This window comes from Marmota flaviventris, chromosome 3 (genome assembly GCF_047511675.1).
Source record: "Marmota flaviventris isolate mMarFla1 chromosome 3, mMarFla1.hap1, whole genome shotgun sequence".
Taxonomy (NCBI): domain Eukaryota; kingdom Metazoa; phylum Chordata; class Mammalia; order Rodentia; family Sciuridae; genus Marmota; species Marmota flaviventris.
The window spans coordinates 59,577,767-59,605,705 of record NC_092500.1 but is presented as its reverse complement, the minus strand read 5'-3'; the positions used below and the strand labels follow the sequence as shown (position 1 = coordinate 59,605,705).

Sequence of the window (27,939 nt, the reverse complement as noted above, 5' to 3'; positions counted from 1 at the left end):
GGGTGGTGGCTCAGTGGTAGAACACTTCCCTACCATGTGTGAGGCACTGGGTTCGATTCTCAGCACTGGAAAAAAAAAAAAAAAAAGATGCACAGGATAACTTAGGACTTGTTAAGTTTAGGATCTTGCTAGTCAGACTCCTTACCTCATCATAATAAAGATTCTTCCAGGACTTATTAGCAGGCTCAAACATTATTAATAAAAACATTTATTTTTTATTTTATACAGAATACCCTGAAGTCTGTATCATGACTTGAGTCACCCAGGGGTTTACAGTGTGTCCATCTCAACAGCGTGGTTCTGGGGTTTGGGGATCCACACAAACACAGGCAGGAGTTTTGAGGGAAGAAAGGGGCACAACAGGAGTGTATCTCAATCCTTTCTCAAAGAAAAGGCAGTAGAGCATTCTGAGTCACTGAAAACCTGTGCAAATGGGGCTTCTAAAACAAACACTGTACTGCAAGCTCTTGGGATGGGGCAGGAAAAGACATTGATAAATAAGGGAACATTTTCTTGGGACAGGATGAGGAAGGTCTACTACTCTTTTGAGTGCCCCCAGCGCTAAGACCTGATACTTGAAGGAAGTCATATCCAATCTTGATAATTTCTCTGTTCAAAAAGAAATGCTAGTACCCCTGGGACCAGATCATAAAGGAACTGGCCATTCCTGAGCCCACTGTTCTATGCCCCACAGTGTATTAACACAGGAGAAAAAGAAGTCATTGTAGTGGCTTATGTTCTGTGGAAGTAAAAAGTTTAATTCACATTAAGCACTGATAAAGCCAAATGACTGGAAAAGACCACAGATCTGACAAACCTGCTAAAAGAGGTCTCTGGTAGAGAACAAGAAGGGAAGGTCCAGAGCATCCTCAGCTTGAGGCATAGCAGGTATAGAAAGTATGGAAGAAGGCATTAAAATAGTGGAAAAAATCCTACCAGACCTTAATTTTAATGGGATAATTTTTTAAAAAAGAAACTTTGGGTATCAGTTGTCAACAAATATCACACCTTTATGGTCACTTAGCAGCGTTAAAAAAAAAAAATTGCCACAGTATGTCTAGCTAACCAAGAGGTCTTGCTAGGAAGTGTTTGTGTACATAGGAGAAGGCCATGGGGCTTGGTATAGCTGATAATCCAACATGATTCCTATGGAAACAGAAGGGGAAGAGTCCTGGCTTGCTGGCCCAGAGGGCTGGGCAGATAAAAGCAGAGACTCCAGAGTGACTGCAGATTCTTTGCAACTTGCTTTGACTCAGGGAAGTGGAGTCATATTCTCACTCCAGAGAAGGTAGGGGGCCAAACCTAACCCATACCACATGCATTAGTCCTGGTTATCCTATAGTTGATGGGCAACTTGTACCAGGAAGGAAAGGGAACTGGTTAGGGAAGAAGGGGTCACTTTTCATCTTTTAAAGTCTTAATTTATATTTTAACGTCAAACGTTATTTTCAGTGCCTCAGATACAATTTAATCTTAAATCTTTAAAGGGCCCCCTGAAACAAAACAAAAGTATACTTTTTTTAAGCTTCCTCATCTTCGGTAGTCAGTTTCCCCCCAGTCTCCAGTTTTACCCTGACTTAGAGTCCACAAACTTCATCAAACCATCCGTGCTCATGGACTTGGGCCTTTCTAAAGGGAAGCCTAGGGCTCGGCTCCAGATGAGCTGTGCCAATACACCCAGTGCCCGTGACACCCCAAAGAGGACTGTGTAGTAATTCATCTCCGTCATGCCATAATACTGTAAGACAGAAGAGAAAAAAGTTTTGTTATAGATCCAGAAGCAGTGATATGTACAAGTCTAGGGTGATGAGGTCTGTTCCCCTTGTTCTCTAAGGACTTGGCTCAGTCTTAAATAGAAGTAACAGAGGTATGGCAATTGTGATTCTGAAAAGAAAGAACCCCAGCCCCCACCCCTGCCACAGACAACTGTCAGAAGGTTCTGTGAAGGAGGGGAGAGTCCTGTTTTGATGAGGGAGTTGACTGTGTACACAGCAGAGAAAAGTAGAATATGGTACAATGAAAGGGAAAGCAGCAAAGGGAGGACTCACCTGGAGCAACACCCCACTGTGAGCATCTACGTTTGGCCAAGGATTCTTAGCCTTTCCCTGCTCCAAGAGGATATTGGGCACAATCTTATACAGCTGAGCAACAAGTTTGAACATAGGGTCATTGGGTAGGTGTTTCAGAGCAAACTCTCGCTGACAGGAATATCGTGGATCTGTCTTCCTTAGAACTGCATGACCATAGCCTGGGACAACCTATATAGGGTGAAGAAAAAAAGATGATTGGTATCCTCAGGTAGACATTTTTATCTAACCATGGTGGTGCACACCTGTAATCCCAGCAACTCAGAAGGTTGAGGCAAGAGGATTGCAAGTTGGAGGCCAGCCTTAGTATGGTAGTCATACCCTGTCTCAAAATAAAATTGAAGAAATAAAAGCTAAGGATGTAGCTAAGAGGTAGAGTGCCCTGGGGTTAAATCTCCACAACCACAAAATTTAAAAAAAAATTTTTTTAGGGTAGTCAAATGGGGAACTATGCACATGCATGTCTAATTTAGGGGCCCTCTCATTTTTTTCCTTCTTAATTCTTCCAAATTACAGGACACAGAACTTGGGAACTTACCCGTCCCGAATTGAGTGTGTTCCAGATGTAGTCTCTTAACTTTTCATCTGACACATCTTTGCCAACTTCCTTCTGTAGTTGTGTTAGCCAGACAAGTACTTCCTGTGGGTTAAGGTTTGGGGGAAAAAAGGAATGTTAATACATATGTCAGGAGAAAATGCTAAGATGAGGAACAGATATGGGGATAAGAAAAACCTGGAGCAAGAAAATAATCTTACCTGATTCGCCAGTCCATGTAGAGGTCCTGCAAGCCCATTCATGGCTGCTGCAAAGGACAGGTAAGGGTCTGAAAGCGCACTGCCCACCAAGTGGCTGGTATGGGCACTTACATTGCCACCTTCATGGTCACTATGGTAAAATAAGGGAGAGCCAAGGGGAGAAAAGACAGATGTAGTCTCTTAACTTTTCACCTGACACATCTTTGCCAACTTATAGAAACATAGACCTTGCTGATAATTTGTCACATCTTACTTACTTATGGGCTCACACCAGCCTATAGCCAGTCAATTATACCTAAGCATTTATAAAAAGACACCCTAATCTCATCATCAGCTTTTGTTCCCTAAGCTACAGAGCTGAAGAGTTACTGGTTGATGATGTCTGTGTGCTCAGCTCCCTGATTCTACCACAACCACTCCAGCTCCCCACAACCCCCTGCCTTAGTGCTGAGAATAGAACCTAGGATTCTGAATGTGCTAAGCAAACATTACCATTGAGCTACATCCCATGCCAGGCTCCCATTTTTTTTTGGTGGTGCTGGGGATTGCACCCGGGGCCTTGTACATGTGAGGCAAGCACTCTACCAACTGAGCTATATCCCCAGCCCCAGGCTCCCACCATTTTTTTTTTTTTTTTTTTTGGGTGCTGGGGGCTGGGGATTGAACCCAGGGCCTTATACACGGGAGGCAAACACTTTACCAACTGAGCTATATATTCCCCAGCCCTAGGCTCCCACTTTTAATAACAGTGGCCAGAAGAGGGAGCTCCAGGAAAGTTGAAGGACCATTTAATGTTTACAGCTAGTTCCTTTTCCCAGAAACACCATCTAATTCTTAGCAGGGTTCGTAGTAATTTCCCTAGGACTTAACCTTCCATTCTAGGCCATTTTCTTGTTTTGCATCATCCTTTATAACATTTTCCCATCTACTTAATGCAGACCATCTGTAGCCAGAAAATGACAAGATTCAAGAGCTTTCAAAAAAATTTCCTATTGATATAGGAATATGGTGACTATGGTTGCCAAGTCTAGCTCACCTGTGGATGGTGAGGTATAAACGCATGAGCTCAGTGAACTGGGCATCAGTATAGCCTAACATGTTGGTGAAATTGTGGGACCAGTCCAGCTTAGAGTCAATGGCCCCAATACTGCTGCCCTCCCGGTAGAGATTCCGGTAGATCTTTGCAGCAACACAAGGTAGTTTTGCGATGAGATCCATACAATCTTCATATATTAACTGATGAGAAAAAGAAAGAAGAAGAAGAAGAAAAAAATTACCACTAGCAAAGAAGAATTAGGTAGGGATAGTATTTGTTCTCTAGAGAATGGGCTATTTGGGTTGGTGGTTACATATTGAGTATGTTTTGAAGTATGGAATAGTAATAATAATAAATATTTACTGAGTAAGCTATTATGACTCAGGCACCACACTAAGTGATTTGTAATAGTTTCTCATGTACATTAAAACATTATTCCCAATTCTTACTATAATAACCACCATTTCAGATGACAGAACCGAGCCCCCAGTATTCAGTTACACGCCAAAGTCAGGACTCAACCCCAATATGTTTAATTATGATCTTTTATCACTCTAACACGACTTACAACACTGTGGAATTTATTTTGTTTTGTTTTCTGGTACTGGGAATCAAACACAGGGCCTTTCATGCTAAGCAAGCACTCTTAACACTGAGATGTATACCCAGCTTGCCCCCTTTTTTTGTACCAGGGAATTGAACTCAGGGGCACTCAACCACTGAGCCACATTGCCAGGCCTATTCTGTAATTTATTTAGAGACAGGGTCTCATTGAGTTGCTTAGTGTCTCACCACTGCTGAGGCTGGCTTTGAACTCTTTTTAAAAAATATTTATTTTTTAGAAGTAGTTGGACACAATACCTTTATTTTGTTTATTTATTTTTATGTGGTGCTGAGGATGGAACTGGCATGTGCTAGATGAGCACTTTACCGCTGAGCCACAATCCCAGCCCTGGCTTTGAACTCTTGATTGTCCTGCCTCAATTTCCAGAGCCGCTGGGATTGTAGGCATGTGTGCGCCACTGCATCTGGCCTATCCCCAACCCTTTATATATTTTAGTTTTAGATGGACACAATACCTTTATTTATTTTTATGTGGTGCCGGGGATCGAACTCAGTGCCTCATGCATGCTAGGCAAGTGCTCTACCACTGAGCCACAACCCTGGCCCCCTTTATTTTAATAATTCCAAAAACTGGTTGGGCACAGAGGTGCATGCCTATAATCCCAGTGGATTGGGAGGATGAGGCAGGAGGATCACAAGTTCAAAGCTAGCCTCAGCAATTTAGCAAGGCCTAAATAAGTCAGTGAGACCTTGTCTCAGTAAAATACAAAAAGGGCTGGGGATGTAGTTCAGTGGTTAAGAATTTGTGGGTTCAATCCCCAGTACTCTCCCACCCAAAAAATCTGGATGTTGAAGCTCATGTTATAATCCCAACTCTAAGCAGGAGGATCATAAATTTAAGGCCAATTTCAAAATTTGGCAAGGCCCTGAACAACTGGAGAGACCCTGTCTCAATTAAAAATTAGGCCAGGTGTGTGGTGCACGCTTGTGTAATCCCAGCAGCTTGAGAGGCTAAAGCAGAAGGATCGAAATTTCAAAGTCAGTCTCAGCAATTTAACAAGACTCTAAGCAACTCAGCGAGACTCTATCCCAAATTGGAAAATAAGAAAAGAACTAGGGATGTGATGTGGCTCAGTAGTTAAGTGCCCTTGGGTTCAACCCCTACCACCAGAAAACAAACAAATAAACAAAATACAACTCACCACATATCTCCTCTAAAAGATAAAGATTTCTTATAACCAAAATCAGAAATCTATCATTCTACCTTAATTTTTTAAATAAATCCTCAATGTCATCAGATATCTTGTCAATATTCAAATTTCCCTGATCAAGTTCCTCCAACTTTCATTTGTTTGAATCAGTCCTTACACTGATTGAATGTGTCTGAATCTCCCTCTTCTGCTCTACTTTATTTATTTTGCAGAACTGGGGATCAAATAAAGAGTCTCATCCATGCCAGGCAAGTACTCTACCACTGAGTTACAACCATGGGCTATTCAATACAATTTTTGGGTACTGGGTATTAACTTGGGGATGATCTACCACTGAATTTTCAGACAGGGTCTCACTGAATTTCCAGGGTGGTCTCAAATTTGTAACCTTAGGCTCCTGAGTTAGCTGGGATAACAAGCATATATAACTGCAACCAGCTCAAGTGCATTTAAAAAAATTTTTTTAAATTATCTTTTTAAAAATTTTAAAAAATATTTATTTATTTTTTAGTTATAGTTGGACACAATACCTTTATTTCACTTATTTATTTTTATGTGGTGCCGAGGATCGAACCCGGTGTCTCACATATGTGAGGCAAGTGCTCTACCATTAAGCCATCACCCCAGCCTCTCAAGTGCAATTTTTAATAAGACTATTTCATAAAGTGTTGTGTTCATTTATTAGGAGGCATATAGTATCTGGTAGCCTCTCTTTTTGTGATGGTAATTATTTGTTCCAGACCGGTGGTCTCAATTGTATCTTCCCCAAGAAATTCCGAATTCCATTAGCAAAAGGACAAGTTTTTTTTTTGTGTGTATGTGTGTGTGTTAAACACTGAACCTAGCATACTAGGTAAGCCCTAAGCTATTCTCCTGGCCTTAAGAAGTTTTAAAATACTAAACAAATCTGACAGAACTCCTACTTCTTTCCTTCCACTCACTTTCTTTCTTTCTACTGGGGACTGAACCCAGGGGTTTACCACTGTCACAAGCCATCCATGGGCTGTGTGTGTGTGGACTATTGCGCACAGTAGCCAAATGAGGGGATAGGTCTGGCACTGGCAAACTCCCTGTAGGGGATTGATCGCATGATGCAGGTGAGCCTCCACCTCTAGCTCTGCCTAAGATCCCACACAGCACCTGAGATGGGTGTGACTTGCCAAGATGTCAATCAATCTGCTGACCACAAGACATCAAGAAGCAAGACTTCATTCTTGAAAACTTATCCCTGCCTCTGATGTCCCTGCTAGAAAATAAAGGAAATGCGGGCTCGAGCTCTCTCTTTCCAGCATGGAAGCTTGACCCTTAAGGTCAAAGAGCCGTCGTCCTACCCTTGATTCCAAAATTGTTTCTGTGTTGTGTGATCTTTCGCCACCTTTTTCTTAGTTGAAGGTTGCAGCCAGCCTGTTTAAACCCAGTTTGTCTTGCCTGCGCAGATCATGGTCAAGATACCACCAACTTCCCTTTTGAGACAGGGTCTTGCTAGTTGGTTAGGGCCTTGCTAAGTGCTGAGGCTGGCCTTGAACTTGGCAATCCTCCTGCCTCAGCCTCAGCCTGGTTACAAGCATGTACCACTGCACCCAGCTTCTTTCTTTCTTTTTTGATATGGGGATTGAACCCAGAGGTGCTTAACCACTAAGCCACATTCCCAACCCTTTTTAATATTTTATTTAGAGACAGGGTCTCGCTGAGTTGCTTAAGGTCTCACTAAGTTGCTGAGGCTGGTTTGAACTCATGATCCTCCTGCTTCAGCCTCCCAAGCCTCTGGGCACCCAGCTTATTTCTTTAATAAGTTAAGAGTGAGGTGTTATTTAGGTAATTGTTACCAACTCATGCCTTTTTTTCTTGTGGGGCTGGACATTGAACCAAGGGCCTAGAGTGGGTTATGCTATCATAGTACCACTGAGTTATGCCCCCAGTCCATTAATTCATTATTCATCCTATAAAGCTTTGGAAAAGACATGTTAAAATATGCCATCATCATAACTGTCTAGAATAAAGGTAACAAAACTGACCATAATGATCATGAGGTACCAAGAGCTACCATCTCCACTTGTGCTAGTAAAATTCTGGCCAAGAGTCTTCCATTTAGCTATTTCTCATTCACAAGACTTAGAAAAAGAAGACAGCCAGAATTAATAGTGAAGAAGGAGATCCCAGAGCCAGCAAACTAAAGATTCTATCTGGTCTGCACCACTTACTAGTTGTGTGACTTTGGGAAAGCTACTTAACTTCTCTAATCTCCAGTTTTCCTGTTCCATAAGAAGATGGGATTAAGTAACATCTACCTCACAGTTATTCTAAGGATTAAGTTAAATATGAATATAAAGCACTTAAGCATATCTATCATGATTTCAGTAGCTATCAGGTGTTAGAATGATTACAACTTTATTATAAGCAGTTTCAAAACCCACATAACATTCATAGACCTTACAAAAGGTGGCATTACTAGCACAATTTAAATCAGCTGCTTCACAAATTTTATTAAATCCAACAACTTAAACCTACTTCATAATTAAACAGCTGGTTGCATCAGGAAAATCTCCCTGTCATGAGAAAATTAAGTCAATAAAGAATAGACTTAGAGGCTGGTGAAATTCTTTCAAATCAATATATTATACTACTCATCTAAAATCATGGAAACTATTATGGAGGAAGTGTTACCAGAAGATGATCATGCTCTTAAGAAATACATTATGGGTTGGGGATGTGGCTCAAGTGGTAGCGCGCTTGCCTGGCATGCGCAAGACATTGGGTTCGATCCTAGCATCACATAAAAATAAAAGATATTGTGTCCACCTAAAACTAAAAAAGAAAAAAAAAAAAAGAAAAGAAATACATTATGTTAAAAATGATGGTGGAATGTGATGGTCATTATTATCCAAAGTACGTGTATGAAGTCACGAATTGGTGTGAATATACTTTGTATACAAACAGAGCTATGAAAAATTGTGCTCTATATGTGTAATAAGAATTATAATGCATTCTGATGTAATAAAAAAATACATTAAAAAACTTCTTGGTATAAAATTTTAATCAGAAATAATCAGGTAAGCAGGGCATAGTGGCGCATATTGGTAATCCCAGAAACCTGGGAGGTTAAGGTAAGAGGATCACAAGTTTGAAGCCAGCCTGGACAATTTAGTGAGACCATGCCTCAAAATAGAAAATATGAAAGGCTAGGGCTAGAGGTCAGTGGCAGAGCGCTTGCCCAGCATGTGCAGGGTCCTTGGATCAATCCTCAAATCTGCCTCCCCTCCCCACAAAAAGGTAGCAACTCAATGATATTATGTTATTGTTATGTTATTTTACTTAAATAGCTCATTATAAAATTAGACAACACAGAGCACCGAATTAAAATGGCATGTCTGATCTTTGAGAGAGACATAAGGCAACAAAAGAGTATCATGTACTATTAAACAAAAGCATTTACTGGTGCTAATTTTTGTGTCATAAAGGGGACAAATCAGTATTGCTTATAAACCTTCTCCAGAAGATCAGTAAAGTCCTGAATTTTAAGAAGTTTTTTGAATCAAACTCAATGGCATTCTTTTTTTCTTTTTTGGTGGTGCGAGGGATTGAACCCAGAGCTTTGTGCATGCGAGGCAAGCACTCTACCAACTGAGCTATATCCCCAGTCCCAAACCCAGTGGCATTCTACCACTGAGCTACATTGCACCCAGCCTGGAAGCGTTTCTTTTTTTTTTAATTTTATTTTTTATTTATTATTTTTTTAGTTTTAGGTGGGTGCAATATCTTTATTTTATTTTTATGTGGTGCTGAGGATCGAACCCAGTGCCTCACTCATGCCAGGCGAGTGTGCTACCACTTGAGCCATATCCTCAGCCCCTGGAAGCCTTTCTAAAAGACAAATTTTAGAGTAGAACTTAGTCCTAATTTAATCTTTTATGTTATAGTGGCCTGCAGAGATAAAAGTTACCTGAACATTTTTTTGTTTTTAGAATTTTTTTTTAATATTTATTTTTTAGTTTTCGGCGGACATATCTCTGTTTGTATGTGGTGCTGAGGATCGAACACAGGCCGCACGCATGCCAGGTGAGCGCACTACTGCTTGAGCCACATCCCCAGCCCTGAACATATTTTTTAAAAGAAAATAAAAAGCAACAGATTTTATGATCTATTATACCTGCTGACAGGTAGTTTTAGAAATGCTTTAAGTGGCCAGGTATGGTGGCACATGCCTATAATCTCTGAGATTATATTATATATTAGGAGAATTGCAAGTTTTAGGCCAGTCTTGGTAACTTATCAAGATCCTGTCTCAAAATTAAAAAAAAAATTAGAAAGGTTGCAGATGTGGCTCAGTAAAAGAGCACCCCTAGGTTCAATCCCCAATAGAAAAAAAAACAAAAAAACAAAACAAGCTTTAAGATGTTATGAATGTTTGTATCTTTTGTCATTCCTTCCCAACCTCCCCAATGATAACTGAAAATTAATATCCATTTAAGGGCTGGGTTGTAGCTCAGTGGTAGAGCACTTGCCTGGCATGTGTGAGGCAGTGGGTTCAATTCTCAGCACCGCATATAAAACAAATAAAATCAAATCAAGGTCCATCAACAAGTAAAAAATACATGCATGTATATATATTTTTAATTATTTTTTTACTTGTAGATGGACATAACATCTTTATCTTATCTATCTGTATTTATTTATTTATTTATTTTTATGTGGTGCTGAGGAGCGAACCCAGTGTCTCACACATGCAAGGCAAGTGCTCAATCACTGAGCTACAACCCCAGCCATATATATCAATAAAATCCATTTCAGCCAGGCAAGGTGGGGCATGCCTGTAATCCTAGCAGCTCAGGAGGTGGTGACAGGAGGATTGCGAGTTCAAAGCCAGCCTCGACAAAAGCCAGGCTCTAAGCAATTCAGTGAGACCCTGTTTCTAAATAAAATACCAAATAGACCTAGGGATGTAGCTCAGTGGCAAAGTGCCCCTGGGTTCAATCCCTGATATCTGCCCTCCTCAAAACATTAATATCCATTTCAAACCACCCCCCTTTCCCAACAGCAAACAAAATTCTCTCTCTTTTTTCTTTGGTGACAGTGTCTCAATGTGTTTCTCAGGCTAGTTGAACTCCCAGGCTCAATTAATCCTCCCATTTTCGCCTCCCCAGTAGCTGAGACTACAAGGCATGTACCAGGATGCCCAGATAATAGACAAAATTTTCTATACATAGTTGGCAAATAAATACCAATCAATGAAGTAAGCAGGATTTAACAGGCCCCAAAGGGGTTTCAAAAGACTAGTGTATCATGCTATTCTGTCTTACATCATAAATAAACACTTTAGGGCCTTCCTGGTAATTGATATCTCAGGTTAAAAATCATTTTGTATGGGGCTGGGGTTGTGGTTCAGAGGTAGAGCGCTTGCCTCCATGTGTGAGACTCTGGGTTCGATCCTCAGCACCACATAAAAATAAAGATATTGTCTCCACCTATAACTAAAAAATAAATATTTAAAAAAAAATAATTTTGTATACCTGCTTTGTAAAAAGGTATTTTGTTGTCCCTATACTATGTTTCTAATTAAGAAACAGAAGAAAATGGGAGCTGGATGTGGTAGCACATGCCTATAATTCCAGATAACTGAGGAAGCTAAGGCAGGATTGCAACTTCTAAGCCAGGCTGGATAATCTACCAAGACTGTCTCAAATTAAAAAAAAATAAAAAAAGGGGGCTGGGGATGTGGCTCAAGCGGTAGCGCGCTTGCCTGGTATGCGTGCGGCCCGGGTTCGATCCTCAATACCACATACAAACAAAGATGTTGTGTCCACCGAAAACTAAAATAAATAAATAAATATTTAAAAAAAAATAAAAAATAAAAAGGGCTGGAGATACGGCTCAGTGGTAGAAAGCTTGCCTAGCACAAGTGAAACTCTGGGTTCAATCCCCAGTTCTGACAAAAAAAAAAAAAAAAGGGATGTCCTCTTGTACACCTAGCCACATAATTTGTACTTTACCCAGTGTTTGTGAGTATGTGGGTAATTGGAAGAGGATGAAAGTAATCATGTAATGTACTATGCATTGGGATAAGACACAACAGCCTGCTCCAACCACAGAGTTCTAACTATTAAGGTCACATTTCAGTTTTAGAAAATAAAGCTATATGTTTCAAGATCCCACTCCCAAGATATGAATCATCTTTCCACTCCTGACAGGTACCTTAGGTGGTCTAGCCAGACATGGCTCATAGAATTAGATTCCAGAGTTGACTTAGCTGTCATTCACTTAACTTTTTAGATTTCTCAAGGTTCTCCTGATTTGAAAAGGGAGAAGTGGGCCTCAGAAGTTAGGTGAGAGTGCTCTGTGAAATCCTCCTCAGAAACCCTTTAGTTATGTAACATACTTTTTAATATTGCAATAGTCCTGTGTAGCAAGATTATAATTTGAAAATCTTGCAGCAAGATATGGAATTATAGTCTATTTTTTACATGTATATCAACAGCCAAACCATTGGTGATATAATCCATGCTCTATTTATCTTCATAATCTCAACAACAAACAAGGCAAGCCTAAAGTAAAATCATCTTTTTATTTTTTTTTGCAGTACTGGGGTGGGAATTCAACCCAGGGGTATTTTAACACTAACCTATATTACCATATCTTTTTGTTTTGAGAGAGTCTCACTAAGTTGCCTGGGCTGACCTCAAACTTTCAATTGCTACCTTAGCCTTCAGAGAAGCTGGGATAACAGGCATGATTCACTGTGCATGGTTGTTTTCTTTTTGGTGCTAGGATTAAACCTATAGTCTCCAACATGCTAAGCATGTATTCTAATACTGATTTACACCCCCAGGCCCTGAAACTTTGTTACATTTCTTCCATTAATCAGAGAAGAAATCCTCTAAAGATTCTATATTACCTTTTCTTCCTTCACATTCAACTCCTTTGAATTCTTGTCACAAACCATCACTCAGCCTAAATTTCTTACCTCCCAGTACTTGGTACGGTTAATACCCTCTGCATATGCCCGGGCAAAGTTACTTTCACTATTGAGGGCAGTAATGGCTGCACTGAGTTGAGACATGGGGTGCAGGTTGGTGGGAAAGTTGTCCAGCATGGTGACCACATGAGAAGGCAGAGCTGCCCGCTTTGCCCACTCCTTTGAAAGCCAAGATACCTGTGGGAAAAGAATATATAGAAAATCCAAGAATGTTCAACACAATCCACTTACATAGCAGAACTCTGCTAACTTCTTCCCCTCACTCTATATCTCTATAAACTACGACCCACAGTCCAGTCAGTATTAAATGTCTAAGATACAGAAAGGCAAAGAATGGGAATAAAGAAGGGCCAATTTCTTTCTGCTTTACCTGTTCCTCTGTTGGGATCTGTCCAGTTACCAGCAGCCAAAATAAGCCCTCAGGAAGGGGTTCTTCCCCGCCCTTAGCCTTAGGCAGTAATTTCTGGCATTCAGGGATACTATGGCCTCTGAATCGGATGCCCTTGATGGAGAAGAGTGATAATTACAATTCAAGTTTTTCAGCTATAAGTAAAATAACTGACCTGACCTATTCATATCAGACATTTAACAAGTTAGAACATACCTTTCGAATCTTAAATCTTCATATATTATTATTGCTTTTGAACTTTTATTTTCTATTTTGATACATTAAAAGGTAAACTTATTCTTTAGTTATTCCATATTCTCTAACTTTTAAAATACGAAAACAGGTGCTCTGTGCTGTTTCCTCATTGTCTAATCCACAGTTTGGTGGTTTAGTTTGCAAACTGGTCTGTATGGTCAGTAAATTCAATGATTATCAGTGATTGACACGACAGTGTCTTACCTCATCGGGATCAAGAACTGACGTTTCATATACAAGTCCCTTCATGCCTCTCATGCCACCATACATCTAGAGAAAAGAGGATAACGACCAGTAGTCAGAATGATTCAGTCTAGAGCTTGTTCAAGTTTTATAGAACCTGGGAAACAAAATTTATTCTTTAACTTCTAAGGGGGAAGAAAATTTCTGGGGAGTTAACTTACTGAAGGATTTTTCAAAGACTGCTTATATTGGAAATGAAAATTTTAAGCTAAGAAATTATTATCTTTCCTTAATGTTTCTGCTTTTACTGCTTCCTTTTAAAAATTTTTTTAAGTTGTAGACAACCCAACCCCTACTGCTTCCTTTTCTTATTGTATTTTTTCTCCTACCCCATTCTTAACCTCCCTTAGACCCTCAACTAAAGTAAAAAGAATGAGATGTATTATAGGGAAAGGGAAATCAGAACAATAGCTAAAGACTATATAAAATTATTAGATGAGCTGCTCAAACTCTTAAGGCTAGGGAAGTTATCCTCCTAAAGCTCTCCTAGAGGACCTATTATGGTTTAACTAGATGGTTGGTACAGTATGAACTCAAAGACAGAGAGCATTCTAGTTCCAAAGGCTGAGGGATTGGAAACAGGACCAGAAACTGTATTCATCCCTCCCCTAGATGAATTAGTTAGGTTCAATTATTAAATATGTAGAAGAGAACAAGCTAACCTCTAGTGAACACCATAAGCCCAAACATTTCCTTATACAGCACAGAATACTTTTAAATAATCAGCAAAGAGAATGGTAGTACTTTTGTTGAAGCACAAAACAGGTTACTTTTCCCAGCCAAGACCCGCTAAGCCTTACCATGTCCACAGTAATTTGGCCCACCACTGTCTTGCCATGTTGCTGCCTGAATGCCTTAATTCTGGCCTGCTCCTTAGGTATCAGGTTGGCCAATATGTCTTTCAAATTCTACAAAGAGAAACAGAAGGGTTAAGGTAAATGTTTGAGACTTCCTGCAAAGTACATATGTGAAGACTACTTTTTAGTATTTGGCTTTATCTGCCAGGAACGTCTGGTCAACCACTCTGTACAGATGAGGGTAAAAGAATTAGGCAGAGGGAGCAAGGAATAGAAAGATATTGTTTAATGGGGAGTTTCAATTAAGAAAGATGAAAGTTCTAGAGATAGATGGCTCACAATAATATGGATGCACTTACTACCACTGAACTATACATTTAAAAGTGATTAAAATAAATAAATAAGGTAGAGCACTTGCTTAGCATGCATGAGGCACTGGGTTCGATCCTTAGCACCACATAAAAATAAATAAAGGCACACCTGTAATCTCAGCAATTCAGAAAGCTGAGGCAGGAGGATTGCAAGTTTGCGTCTAGCCTCAGCGACTTAGCAAGGCCCTAAGAAACTTAGCAACACCCTGTTTCAAGATAAAAACAAACAGAGGCTAGGGATATAGCTCAGTTGGCAGAGTGCTTGCCTCACATACACAAGTCCCTGGGTTCAATCCCCGGCACCACACACACACACAGAATAATAATAATAAAAAAATAAAAATAATAAAAAGGAACGTAGCTCATGGGTTAAGAGCCCCTGGGTTCAATCTCTGGTGGTGGTGGTGGGAAGATTAACAGATTAAAATACAACTTTTGGGGGCTGGGGTTGTGGCTCAGATGTAGAGTGCTCCTCTGGCATGAGTGAGGCGCTGGGTTTGATCCTCAGCACCACATAAAAATAAATAAATAAAATAAAGGTATTGTGTCCAACTACAACTGAAAGCAAAATATTTAAAAATAAAATAAAATAAATAAATAAATGGTAACTTTTATATCATGTAGAGGGCTGAGGATGAAGCTTAATGATAAATTCTTGCCTAATGTGTAATGTCCTCAGTTTGAATCATAGCACCACCAAAAAAGAAAAACAAAACAAAACTATATTTTATAATCTAAAAACTTAAAAATCTTAGGTAAAAATATTTGCTATTCCCATCTTACTATATCATTGAGTAAATTATCTTTTACATGGTAATAATAGTAATAATAGTAGATACTTCCACGAAACTCAAGATAATAAGAGGCTAGGTGGTTGTCCCATACTATCCAAGAGTAAGACTACCCCAAGTAGTAAGTGATTTTTGGCTTTCTTTTTCAAGCCTTACCGTGGTAGAAGTACTGGCATGCCGGGCTGCAAGAACAAGACAGGATGCATTCTGCAAAGAAAAAAAAAATCCTTATGTAATACTATTCTCTCCTTTGTATTAACAAGGAGTTAGTGACTCAATCGCTCTCTCTTCATCTGAACCTCTTCAGACAGTATGACATATGAAAGCTGTATAAGACCACAAACAGCTTGGGAAGGAGTTACCAGTATGGAGGCAGCAGTAGCACAGATTCATTAGCATTTCTTGACAAGTCTCTTTCTCATCATCTGGGATCCAGGGACGTGTAGCTGTTAGACTGTCTAGCCCATCCCATTCTAAATGTCCGAATTCTGAATGGCCCCAAGGAAAACAAATGAAGAAACTAACCAAGAACTCAAGGCTGCTGGTAAGACCTTTCCAGTACCTAGTCTTCCAGCAGCATTCAATCTCTCTAGTCTAAAAGAGCCCACAGGCAAAGTTCTAACCCTCTTGGAAAAAGCACAGAGAAGACTACTTAGAAAAGGCAATGGAAGCCAAGCCATGCTGGCGCACGCCTATAATTCCAGTGGCTCAGGAGGCTGAGGCGGGTGGATCATTAGTTCAAAAGCAAGGTGCTAAGCAACTCAGTGTCTCTAAATAAAATACAGAATAGAGCTGGGGATGTGGCTCAGGGGTTGAGTGCCCCCTGAATTCAATCCTCAGTACCAAAAAAAAAAAAAAAAAAAAAAGAAAGGCAACGGAAACTAGGAAACTTTTCTAAAGGTATCAAAAGAAAATAATTATTAAGCTACAAATAGGGGTAGTAAGAGGTGTGTGTGTAGTGGTGATGGTGGTTATGACTTAATAGGATGAAATAAAGACATTTTCAGATAAGCAAAAAGTGAGGGTTTATCACCTACACACCTGTACTAAAAGAATTTTTCAAGATACACTTCAGGAAAACTAACCAAAGATGGTTCTGAGACCTAAGAAAGTTATCTTTCATTACAGAGATAAATAATATAGTTTATATTCTCTCCTATGCTGAGACACAGTTTCATCCTCAAGGAAAAAGTACTCTCTAAGAGAAGACTGTTGAGTTGCAACAGAAGTTCAAAACCAACTTTGAAATAAAACAACCAATTATACTACTAACTAGGACTAGGGCCTTAGACAGGGCGATTAAGTTTTCTGCACTAGGTTATTCTGAAGATAAAATGAGATAGTCCAAGCAAGTCTCAGTTTCCTTATCTATAAAATAGCACTAATACCCATGCCATAACATACTGGATTGTCTTGTAATAACTAAATTACAACAATGTAAAACTACTTCACAAACTAAAAGATCACATACACATATACATGTACAAGTAAACTAATTTGGAGCAAATCTATACCTTTGTTCCTTTTGTCAAAAGACCAGAGACACCTTTTCTAGTAACCATTTCACTCCTGTTTGGCTGTATTGAAAATTATTAGTTACTACATAAATCACCATAGTCATGTAGCTTTAGTAAGGCCTAAGGTTTTTCAGAATTTAGTAAAAAAGAATTTTTAAAAAATCCTGTGTCCAAAAGAATCAATCCAGGGTTTAGAAAGTTGCTCAGTGTTAAGAGGGCTTGCCCAGCATGTGCCAGGCCATGGGTTTAATCCTTAGTACAGTAAGACATACACACATACACAAATAATCAATCCAAAGCTAAAGTCAAAGAGCAAAGAGCATGAGAAGAAGATTAACATTAAACAGGGATGAGAGGTGGGAGGGAAAGGGAGAGAGAAGGGAAAATGCATGGAAATGGAAGGAGACCCTCAGAGTTATACAAAAGTACATACAAGAGGAAGTGAGGGGAAGGGGAAAAATAATACAAGGGGGACAAACGAATGTCAGTAGAGGGGGCAGAGAGAGAAGAGGGGAGGGGAGGGGAGGGGAGGGGGGATAGTAGAGGATAGGAAAGGCAGCAGAATACAACAGACACTAGTATGGCAATATGTAAATCAATGGATGTGTAACTGATGTGATTCTGCAATCTGTATATGGGGTAAAAATGGGAGCTCATAACCCACTTGAATCAAATTGTGAAATATGATATATCAAGTACTATGTAATGTTTTGAACAGCCAACAATAAAAAATTAAAAAAAAAAAATAAAAAAAATAAAAACCTGATGTGGAGACCAAGTGATTGTGAAACCTAGAGACAAAAATTAAGCTAAAGAAGATAGATATATGGGGTAATTGAATCAGAATTCAATAAATGTGATACTTTGTTGCAACTAAAAAAAAAAAATAAAGTCAAAGAGCAAATGGCAATCTAGTGTGTCTATAAAGCAAAGGGGGAACATCTTAACTTATTAGCTAAGACTGTCTTTAACTCCTTTTAACAACTTCCTAAAGAGTCTCCTCTAGCGCTGAGTGTAGCTCAATGGTAAAATGCTTGTTTGTCTAGCATGTGAGAGGTCCTAGATTTAATCCTGACACTGAGGGAGGAAAAAAGTCTCTATGGCAAGAAGGAGAGAGCACAAACAGAATTTTAGCCCCCTATACCTATATGGCAAATAGGGAAGATGGACCTAGTACTAAAGAAATAACTTTGCTTTATGTTACTAGTCACCAAATAGAAAACATGTAAATGAGTTTATTATTCCATAGGGCTAATCTACTACAAGCTATTCCATGCTCCAGGATCCCATAATTATAGAGGTCTCATTTCCCAGAGATCACATCAGATCTTTTTTTTTTTTTTTTTGGTGATACTAGGGTTTGACTCAGGGGTGCTTTTACCACTGAGCTATATCTGCAGTCCTTTTTATTTTTTATTTTGAAGACAGGGTCTTCATTGCCCAGGCTGGTCTCAAATTTGTAATCCTTCTGCTTCAGCATCCAGTTCACATCAGACCTTTTAATTATGGGAAGTTCTTTGCTGTGGTGGTTTTGTTTTACAGAAGATACAGGGAACAGATCATCTAATAGAAGAAAAAAGTTGAAGCCAGGCACAGTGGCACATGCCTGTAATCCTAGCCATTCGGGAGACCAAGGCAGGAAGATCATAAATTCAAGGCCAGCCTGGGCAATTTAGCAACTTAATGTCTCCAAATAAAATAAAATTTTATTTTATTTTAAAATTGGGGATGTAACTCAGTGGTAGACCACTTGCCTACCATGCAGGAGGCCCTGGGTTCAATACCTAGTACTGCCAAAAAAAAAAAAAAAAAGTGGAATGTGATTGATGGACATCATTATCCAAAGTACATGTATGAAAACACGAATTGGGTGTCAATCTACTTTATATACAGAGATATGAAAAACTGTGGTATATTGTGTAATAAGAATTGTAATGCAAAAAAAAAAAGTACATGTATAAAGATATGAACTGGCGTGAACATACTTTATATACAAAGATATAAAAAATTGTGCTCTATATGTGTAATAAGAATTGTAATGCATTCTGCTGTAATGTATTTTAAAAAAATAAAATCAATTAAATTAAAAAAAAGAGCTTGAAATCTGTCTATAATGATAATTTTCCACATCTAAACCATCTTAAAAAGTTCCTATAATGGCTAGCTGCTTCTTCACTGGCAAGAGAAAAAATTACAAAACTAGTTTAAGCAGGGCATGGTACACTTCTAATCCCAGCAGCTCTGGAAGCTTTAAGACAGGAGGAACAGAGATTCAAAACTAGCCTCAGCAATTGAGTGAGTCCCTAAAAACAAAACAAACAACAATAAAAAAAAAACCTAGCTTAAGGTTAAGTCTTAGGAAAAAATAAATACACCAACCAAAACTATTCAAATTTGTGATAGAATTAGAGCCCAAATCTTAAGATGAAATGCAATTTTAAGATTGAGGTCTTTCTTACATAAATATGAACATAAAACAAAAAACAGGTCATTTTTTCTCTGAGACAGAACTATTAACCTACTGAATGAGTTGCCTTTTCTTTTTCTTTGGTACTGAGGATTGAACCCAGTGGTGCTTAACCACTGAACCACATGCCCAGCCCTTTTTAAAATATTTTATTTAGAGGGCTGGGGATGTGGCTCAAGCGGTAGCACACTCGCCTGGCATGCATGCGGCCCAGGTTCGATTCTCAGCACCACATACAAACAAAGATGTTGTGTCTGCCGAGAACTGAAAAATAAATATTAAAAAATTCTCTCTCTCTCTTAAAAAAAAAAAAAAAAATTTATTTAGAGACAGGGTCTCACTGAGTTGCTTAGGGCCTCACTAAATTGCTGGGGCTGGTTTTGAATTGTGATCCTCCTGCTTCAGGCTCCTGAGGCTAGGATTATAGGTGTACACCACTATGCCCAGTTCCTTTCACTTAATATTTAAAACAAAAAGAAGTAATCAGAAAAAAAAAAAAAAAGGGAAGGTCACTTAAGGCTATAAGAACACTACAACATTTAAAAGAAATCAAATATATCACAACTGCTACTTAGTTACATCCACCTCTCAATTCTATCCGTATGAATGCTACTTTAAGAAACGGTTGGGGGTGGGCCAGGGTTATGGCTCAGTGGTAGAACGCTTGCCTAACTTGTGTGAGGCACTGGGTTTGAACCCCGGCACCACATAAAAATAAACAAATAAAATAAAGTAGCAGTCTTAATTTCCTTTATAGATAGTTTCTTTGCTATTTAATGAGGAGCTTTAGGAACAACCTAAAAAGAGCTGATCTCAAAAGTTCCCTAATCCCACATCAGCAATACTTCTTAGCCAGATCTCCAATGTGCAAAGCAATGCTGGTTTATAAAGAGCTTGTGTAAAACAGGAACTACAATAGTACCCACCTCAAAGGACTAAGGATTAAGTAAGTACACATACACACACACACTCTTTATTGGCATTCTCTCTCTCTCTCTGGAGAACTGCTTAAATGCTAGAGTAGAAAAAATTCATGTTAGGATGTAGAGTACAGGAGTTAGGAAATCTGGGTTCTAGTCCCAGATCCTTTACTAAATAACTGAGATATCCAAAGCAAATCAATTACTGTTTCCCATTCTATTTCCATATTTAACATAAAACTACTTAGCTTACAGTCTTGATTCTAAGGTTTTAAGAAGCATGCATATAAAAGTACTTAAAAATCTTGCTATTTGAGGCTGGGGAGTAGCTCAGTGGTAAAGTATCTGCCTAAGAAGCATGAGGCCCTGAGTTCAATCCCCATCACCACATAAAACATAAACAACAATAAAAAAAATGATATTTAAAAAAAGAAATGTTTTTAAAAAAATCTTGGTATTTAAGCAAGAGTGTGGTGGTGCTCACCTATAATCTTAGCTATTCAAGAGGATGCAGCAGGAGGATGGCAAGTTCAAGAGTTCAAGTCTACCAGGGTGGGGATGTGGCTCAAGTGGTAGAGCGCTTGCCTAGCATTCGTGAGGCACTGGGTTAGATTCTCAGCACCACATAAAAACAAAATAAAGATTTAAAAAAAAAAGAGTTCAAGTCTACCTTGGGCAACATAGTAAGACCCTATCTCAAAATGGGAATGCAGCTCAGGGATAGAGCACTTGCCTAGTACGTATGAGGCCCTGTGATCAGTCCCTAGTATCAGAAAGAAAGAAAAAACAGGAAAAAAGGCAGGCAGACAAGCAGTCAGTCAGTCTTGGTGTCAGACCTACTGAACTCAAATCTGCAGTTTGGAGAAGCAGTTATTAAGGAGTGAGTTCTAAATTCAGGTTCTGCCACTTTCCTTCTGTGTTATCTTGACTATGTGACCTAACTTCTACATCCCAGTTTTTGCATATCTAAATGAAGTCAATTCCAAAGTAGTTAAGGGAACTACATGAAATAATTTACATGGAAGCTCTCCAACAGTGCCTTGTACGTATATGAGCTCAATAAATATTTGTTTCTTAGAAATGTTGTTACATACCATCTGGTGTCAAAACTCTTGCCTGAGCCAGGTGCAGTGATACACACCAGTGACTCAGGAGGCTAAGGCAGGAAAATTGCAAGTTCAAAGCCAGCCTCAGCAAAGTGAGTCTTAGAGCAACTCAGCAAGGCTTTGTCTCTAAATAAATATAAAAAAGGGCTGAGGATTGATTCAGTGGTTAACTGCCTCTGGGTTCATTCAGTTTTGATTCAAAAAAATAAAAAATCCTCTTACCCGGAGCTGAATCACAGAAAAGAGTGTGTCAAGCTTGAGGAGAAAGTGTATAGATAATTTCCTTCAGCAGCAGAATAAGAAATAAAACCTCAACTTCCTTTTATTTTAACATTATTATTTTTGTTGTTCTTGTGATCGAACACAGGGCCCTGTATCAGCTAGGCAAGCACTCTACCACTGAACTACCTCTCCAGCCCTCAACTCTGATCACAAAGAGAAGTGCCACAGGGAGAGGAAAGAGTTTAACTAATCCTAGTCTCCATCAGCTGAGTAAATAACTCTTGACAGAAGGGGCTTAAGAACTGTCACACCCAAGACTTTGTACCTCATTTCATCTACAGGCTACCAAAGAAAGCTGCTGAATGGCTTTATCCAGTACATTCAGGTTATACTCACTGATGGGACAGGCGGATTACAAACTTCTGAGTCATCTTTGAACTTCTACCTCAGCTCCTCCCCAACCCTGGAGGTGTGGCAGTTGGAATTTTGGTTTCCAGTGGCATGGCATATATAGAGTTACCTCACTGGAAAGACAGCTGTCAGGTGAATCAGGCAGTCATCTCACTCAATAGGTCAGCTTCATGGGGAGAGATAAAGAAAGCTGCTTCCAAAGATAAGGGCCTAGCTCATAATGGCTGACAGCCAGGATTCTCCACATAGTGGAAGTAGGAGTATCACAATCATTAGGAGGCTTTTTTCAAACCTCATATACTGTCTCCCCATTGCAAGAATGCTTCCAGTGAGTTTGTTATTATTGATACAAGTGGGTCAAGACTGAAATGTGCTGAGATGGAAACAATATAAAAATTAAAAGAAAAAGGCCAAGAAAGGAAAAAGACTACATGCAGGAAATTCTGCCAAACACTTGCCTATAGTACTTAAGAATATTCCTGGAATAGGATATTAAGCAAGTCAGTTATCAAATATCAATGAACTATTCCCTCCCCCCAATTCTGAGAATAAGAGAATCTTGTACAGATAACTACTTACTCAATAATGTAGTTATTTCCTTCTTGCTCCTCTTAACCTATTATCATCACTGGTCTACATCTATGACCCTTACTCTACCAGGGAGAAGAAAACTTTTGATTCTCCACCCTAGGCACATTCAGACTATATCTTACTATACATCCAGGAGCTAACATTAAAAGCTTGAGAGAGATGATCCTAATTTTAGCAGGACCCTTGTCCTTCATCAACCAAAGATCAGAGCTGGACAAGCCAGGATTGATTTAGCTGATGGAACAAACATAATGCACTAATAACTGGTAGGGAAAATTGTGCCCTACAGAGGCTTCTTTTGCAAAAGAACAACTTGCTTTAAGAAAAAAAGAACTTGCCTAGGACAAAGACTGCTCTCTCCCCAGAAGCAGGTCAGAGAACTAAAGCCATTTAATGTTTGTGTTTCACATGGTGATACTGGAAGTTGGCCTGCAACGTTCGGTCAGGCTACTTAATAGCCTAAGCAGAGTAGTCTTCAGATTTCACGCCGACTGCCTTCATATTCATAGGAGTTTCTTTAATAATTCTATTATCTCCCAACAGTCTCTTGCCTAAATATCTTGATCAGAGAGAAAGACCAAAAAAGATACCACTCAAACCTTAAACAAGAGTCTTAAAATGGGCTGCAGCTTCGGTTGTAGCCCAATGGTAGAGAGCTTGTCTGGCATATGTGAGGCATTAGGTTTGATCCTCAGAACCACATAGAACTAAATAAATAAATAAAATGAAGGTAGTATGTCCATTTACAATTAAAAAAAAAAAGTCTTAAAATTTCCTTTCAGTACAAGCCTTTATTGTTAACAAATACTTATTGAACACCAAATTTTTATATGTGAACTGAGTGCATGCTAGTAAATAAAGTATATAAGACCTATTCCTTAATACTTTCTCAGGAATTATAGCAATTCCTTCACTTCAGCTAGGAGTTCTTACAAGTTTTAGTTCCTAAAACTTCCCAACGCATTTGAAGAGGGGGGGAAAAAAGGCCAATTAAGAAAAACTTATAGAAAATAGCCTAAAGCACAATACTTCTTAGAACAGTTTTATTTATTTATTTATTTGTTGCAGTACTGGGAACTGAAACCAGAGGCAGTCTACCACTGAGCCACATCTCAGCCCTTTTTATTTTCAGACAAGGTCTCACTAAGTTGCTTAGTTACTTTTGAAATTTAAAAAAAAAAAAAAAGACCCTGGGAATTATATACATCCAGGGTCTTGTGCATGCTCATCACTGAACTATACCTCTAGTCCTGAACTTGACTTTTATTTATTTGTGGTGCTGGATTTCAAACCCAGGGTCTTGCACATACTAGGCAAGTTCTCTAATATTGAACTACAGCTGTGCCTACTGATTTTTTAAAAAAAATATTTTTTGATTGTCAATGGACCTTTATTTTATTTATTTATATACAGTGCTGAGAATCACATGCTAAGAGCTCTACCACTGAGCCAACCCCCCTGCCTATTAATTTTTAAAACAATTGCTTAAAAAAAAAAAAAAATACCCAAATTCTCAAGTTTCCTACAATACAGCTAATAAAGCAAGTTGCAAACAAAAAGCCTGTATGTAGTTTCAGTGGCCTAACAGTGTGGTCCTAGCACCACCACACATCATCAGCCAACTAATGATGCATGAAAACATACAAATTCTGGATCTCATCCTACCTCTGCTGAATCATAATCTGTAGGTAGGATCAAGGAATCTACATTTGAACAAGTATAATAATCATATCCCTGATTATGATGCCCACTGTAAATTTACAGACCCCTGAAAATGGCACTATGTTAAAAGAATACAGGGACCTAAGGGCTTTGGGCAGGTGACATAAGAATTAAAAGACAGATGCTAAGGGCTGGGGATGTGGCTCAAGCGGTAGCGTGCTCGCCTGGCATGCGTGCGGCCCGGGTTCGATCCTCAGCACCACATACAAACAAAGATGTTGTGTCCGCCGAAAACTAAAATAAATAAATAAATTAAAAAAAAAAAAAAAAAAAAAGACAGATGCTAAGAAAGATCTAGTTGGATACAGTGCCACATGCCTATAATCCCTGCAGCTTGGCAGGCTGAGGCAGGAAGATCGCTAGTTAAAAACCAGCCTCAGCAATGGCAAGGCACTAAGCAACTCAGTGAGACCCTGTCTCTAAATAAAATACAAAACAGGGCTGGGGATGTGGCTCAGTGCCCATTACCAAAAACAAAAAAAAAAGAAAGAAAAGATCTATTGCTAAGTTGTCTCACTACCGTTTTATATTTCACATCCTACTTAGTTATTATCACTGACCTCATTGCCTCCCCATGCTCAGGCATTCATTCACCTGTTAACAATCTGAAGACCACTAGGAAGAATACATGCACTCATTCCACCACAAGCACTGCATAAGGATTTCCCACTCCATCTTTGGTCCTTCTAGTAAGCATCAAGGAATCAACATTACTTTGATTGGATTTTCTCAAAGCTCCAAACATCCTAGTTTGGAGGAGCAATTCTCGGTGGTATAAAAATAACTTTCTTCAGTTAGGGCTAATTAAGCATGTTGACTTCAAGAATCCAGAAGTGAATTGGTGACCCTACTCCAATTCTCAGCCCAAATCCAAATCCAGATCACCTATGAAAAGATGTGCATGTCTGTGCGTGCATGCATGCGTGCTGGGGATTGAACCCAGGGCCTGGGTCATGATATGAAAAAAGGGTTGGGGATATGGCTCAGTGTTAAATGTCCTTGGGTTACATTCTCGGCATTAAATAGAAAATAACCTAAAGCACAATACTGCTTAGAATAGTTACTCAAATAATGAATACATAAATAAATTACCTGAAAATGGATAGGAGGATGGTACAATGGAACAATGACTTCTAAGGTTAAAAAAAACTCTTTATCAAAAAAGTGAAACTACATCTGACCTTGACAAAGTAATAGAGATTAGTTCTGGGTTAGAACTATTTTGTTTCCTTTATAAAACCTACCTTAATATCAAAAGTAAAATCTATTACCAACAACAACAACAACCAATTAAGCTACAGGTTAACCTAGAAAGCTCAGGCAGATGAGAGCAATACTGAAAGGTTTCTTGATATCCTGGTCATATTGCTTTGTTCTCAGGAAATTCCACTTCTGAGAAGTTTGATGGGTTTTACAAGTTTTGTTTTGTTGCTTTTTTTTTTTTCCCTTGACAGTACTAGGGATTGCACTTAGGGTCCATCTATCACTGGGTTATTATATTCCCAGCCCTTTAAATTTTCTTTCTTTTTTAAAAAATTTTGAGACAGGGTCTCATTAAGTTACCCAGCCTAGACTTGAACTTGCAATTGTCCTATCTCAGACTTCCAAATCATTGGGATTATAAGCAAGCACCACTGTGCCAGATGGGCTTTGCTGGTTTCAAGGGTCAAAGTTTTCAAATGGACTTTCAATATATAGGTTTCTAGAATCTTCAGGTCCATCTCTCTCTCTCTCTCCCTCTTTTTTTTTTTTTTGGTTCTAAGGGTTTAACCCAGGGCCTTGAGCATGCAAGGCAAGCAGTCTACAAACTGAGCTATTTCCCCTGCCTTCCAAGTCCACTTCTAACGTGAAAGTAAAGAAAATAATGATAACACAATTATGTAGACTTATCATTCCTAAAGTATTCTGAGGCTCCCTAGGGGCTTGTAAGACATGATAAATTCAAAAGGTAAATCCAAAAGATTTTTTTCAAATTCACTGTAAGGTCAGACTATCTGGTCAAACACTAGGTTAGCAGCTTTGGAATAAGCTAATTATAGTGTCCCCTATTCTGCCAAAACACTATCTAGAACTTTCTTCATTTCCCAAGAGGCTTCCTTACCCTATTCCCTAGTAGCAGGAGAGACAAGAGCCAAGTAAGACAAATATCAGTCTCTACCTTGCTTCTGGGTTTGGAAGAACCAAGATAAATCCTATAGGTTGCACTTTATCTCTGCTAACCATGGAGGATATATAGAGCAAGCCAAAAACCATTCTAAACCTTTCCTTTCCTTCAAGTGCTGACAGCTTCAAACTGCAGAAAATATAATTTCTTTGCAGAAGAAGTCAAGGTCACTTGTGGGACTGTCCCTCCTTGGATTAGAGGACTGAGACTCTTTTAACAGCAGTTTCTCTGCTTAAGGGGCCAAGTTATCTAGAGCCAAAATTATTGGCAGTTTGAAATCGGGGGTATCATTATCTGGAAAAGCATTTCTAAGATTCAAAAAAGCAATAAATATCTGTAAAGGGCCCCAAAGAATAAGAGGAAGTTTCCCTGGGTAAAGAAGACTTAAGATCCTTAACAAAACCAGGGCTAGCAAGTAGTAGGGCTGGTCATGTGACCTTGGCTTTACTACCTCATACCGAGTATCTGCATTTATTGGCTTGTAGTTTAGTGGAACCACCTTTCTGGTTCTTTCTCCAATCATACCTGTTAAGTAGGAGTTTTACAAAAATTCTTCACCCCGCCCAAGCTAAGTGCAAGAGTTCCAAGGACAAAGAGGAGCTGGAGTACCACACCTCTAGCATAAACTGCTACGATGTATTTATTAAAGTCTTCAATAACTGTGTTGAAGAAATAGAAACAGGCAGCTGGGGAACTGACAAGGCCCTCCCTATAAATCAGAGCCAAAATTAGCCTCCGCTCCAGCTCTGGGACAGAGTGAGCACATCTGCTCACCCCCACCCCCTCCTCCAAACAATTCTTTCCATAACTCTAGTGAAACGCCACACCTCTATCCTCTATTGGCGGCTCTAGTCTTGGATCCTTCTTCATTCAGGGTGACACAAACCCACTTAGACATGTAGGATGCCAGTAAGGTCGGGGTTCTGCACCCGCCCCAGATTGCAGGCCGGCACCGACAGCATTCGCCTCACCCTAAGGAGCCGGAAGGGCAGCGTAGCACATGGCCTCGGGAGCTCTAGGGAGGGCTGGCGACAAGCCAAAAGCAGGGCTCCTTTAAGACGCGCAGGGGTGCGCGCGGGTGTGGGAGGGAGGGAAGACCCCGGCTACTGAGGGCCTGCGGTCGCCTCAGCCCCACCCCAGAACGGCGCGCTCTCTCCCCTAGTTGCTCACCTTGGCTCCCAAGAGCCGTGCGGCCGCAGTGAGTAAAGCCATGGCAGGCAACTCTAGGATCTGATGGGGAGGGAAAGAGGGGAGAGAGATGCGGCAGAAACGGGAGCCGCCGCCGCTGCACCAGAGGCCGTGCCAACGGGTAGACAAGGTTGAAAGGAGGCGGCTGAGGGAAAGGGTAGA

At 39.5% G+C, this 27,939-nt stretch overlaps 1 protein-coding gene and 1 non-coding gene across 2 annotated transcripts; both read right to left on the bottom strand.

Annotated features, from left to right (window-relative positions):
• Positions 1-192: 192 nt before the first annotated feature.
• Cs (citrate synthase) lies at positions 193-27,919 on the bottom strand. Its single transcript, XM_027926745.2, has 11 exons — positions 27,760-27,919; positions 15,626-15,676; positions 14,311-14,418; positions 13,472-13,537; positions 12,995-13,126; positions 12,613-12,801; positions 3,880-4,079; positions 2,844-2,973; positions 2,626-2,727; positions 2,049-2,258; positions 193-1,738 (listed from the first exon to the last, which is right to left on the bottom strand). The coding sequence occupies exons 1-11, from the start codon at positions 27,799-27,801 to the stop codon at positions 1,568-1,570; spliced, it is 1,401 nt and encodes a 466-aa protein (XP_027782546.1). The 5' UTR covers positions 27,802-27,919; the 3' UTR covers positions 193-1,567.
• Positions 3,488-3,567, bottom strand: Trnag-ccc (transfer RNA glycine (anticodon CCC)). The gene has a single exon. It is a non-coding gene; the product is annotated as a tRNA-Gly (tRNA).
• Positions 27,920-27,939: the final 20 nt, after the last annotated feature.

Excerpts from the sequence above, each read along its gene's own strand:
- Cs (XM_027926745.2), bottom strand. The coding sequence starts at position 27,801 with ATGGCTTTACTCACTGCGGCCGCACGGCTCTTGGGAGCCAAG. Across the intron at positions 15,677-27,759 it reads CACGGCTCTTGGGAGCCAAG|AATGCATCCTGTCTTGTTCT; the intron begins GTGAGCAACTAG and ends TTTTCTTTGCAG. Across the intron at positions 14,419-15,625 it reads ATGCCAGTACTTCTACCACG|AATTTGAAAGACATATTGGC; the intron begins GTAAGGCTTGAA and ends TTCTCTTTGTAG.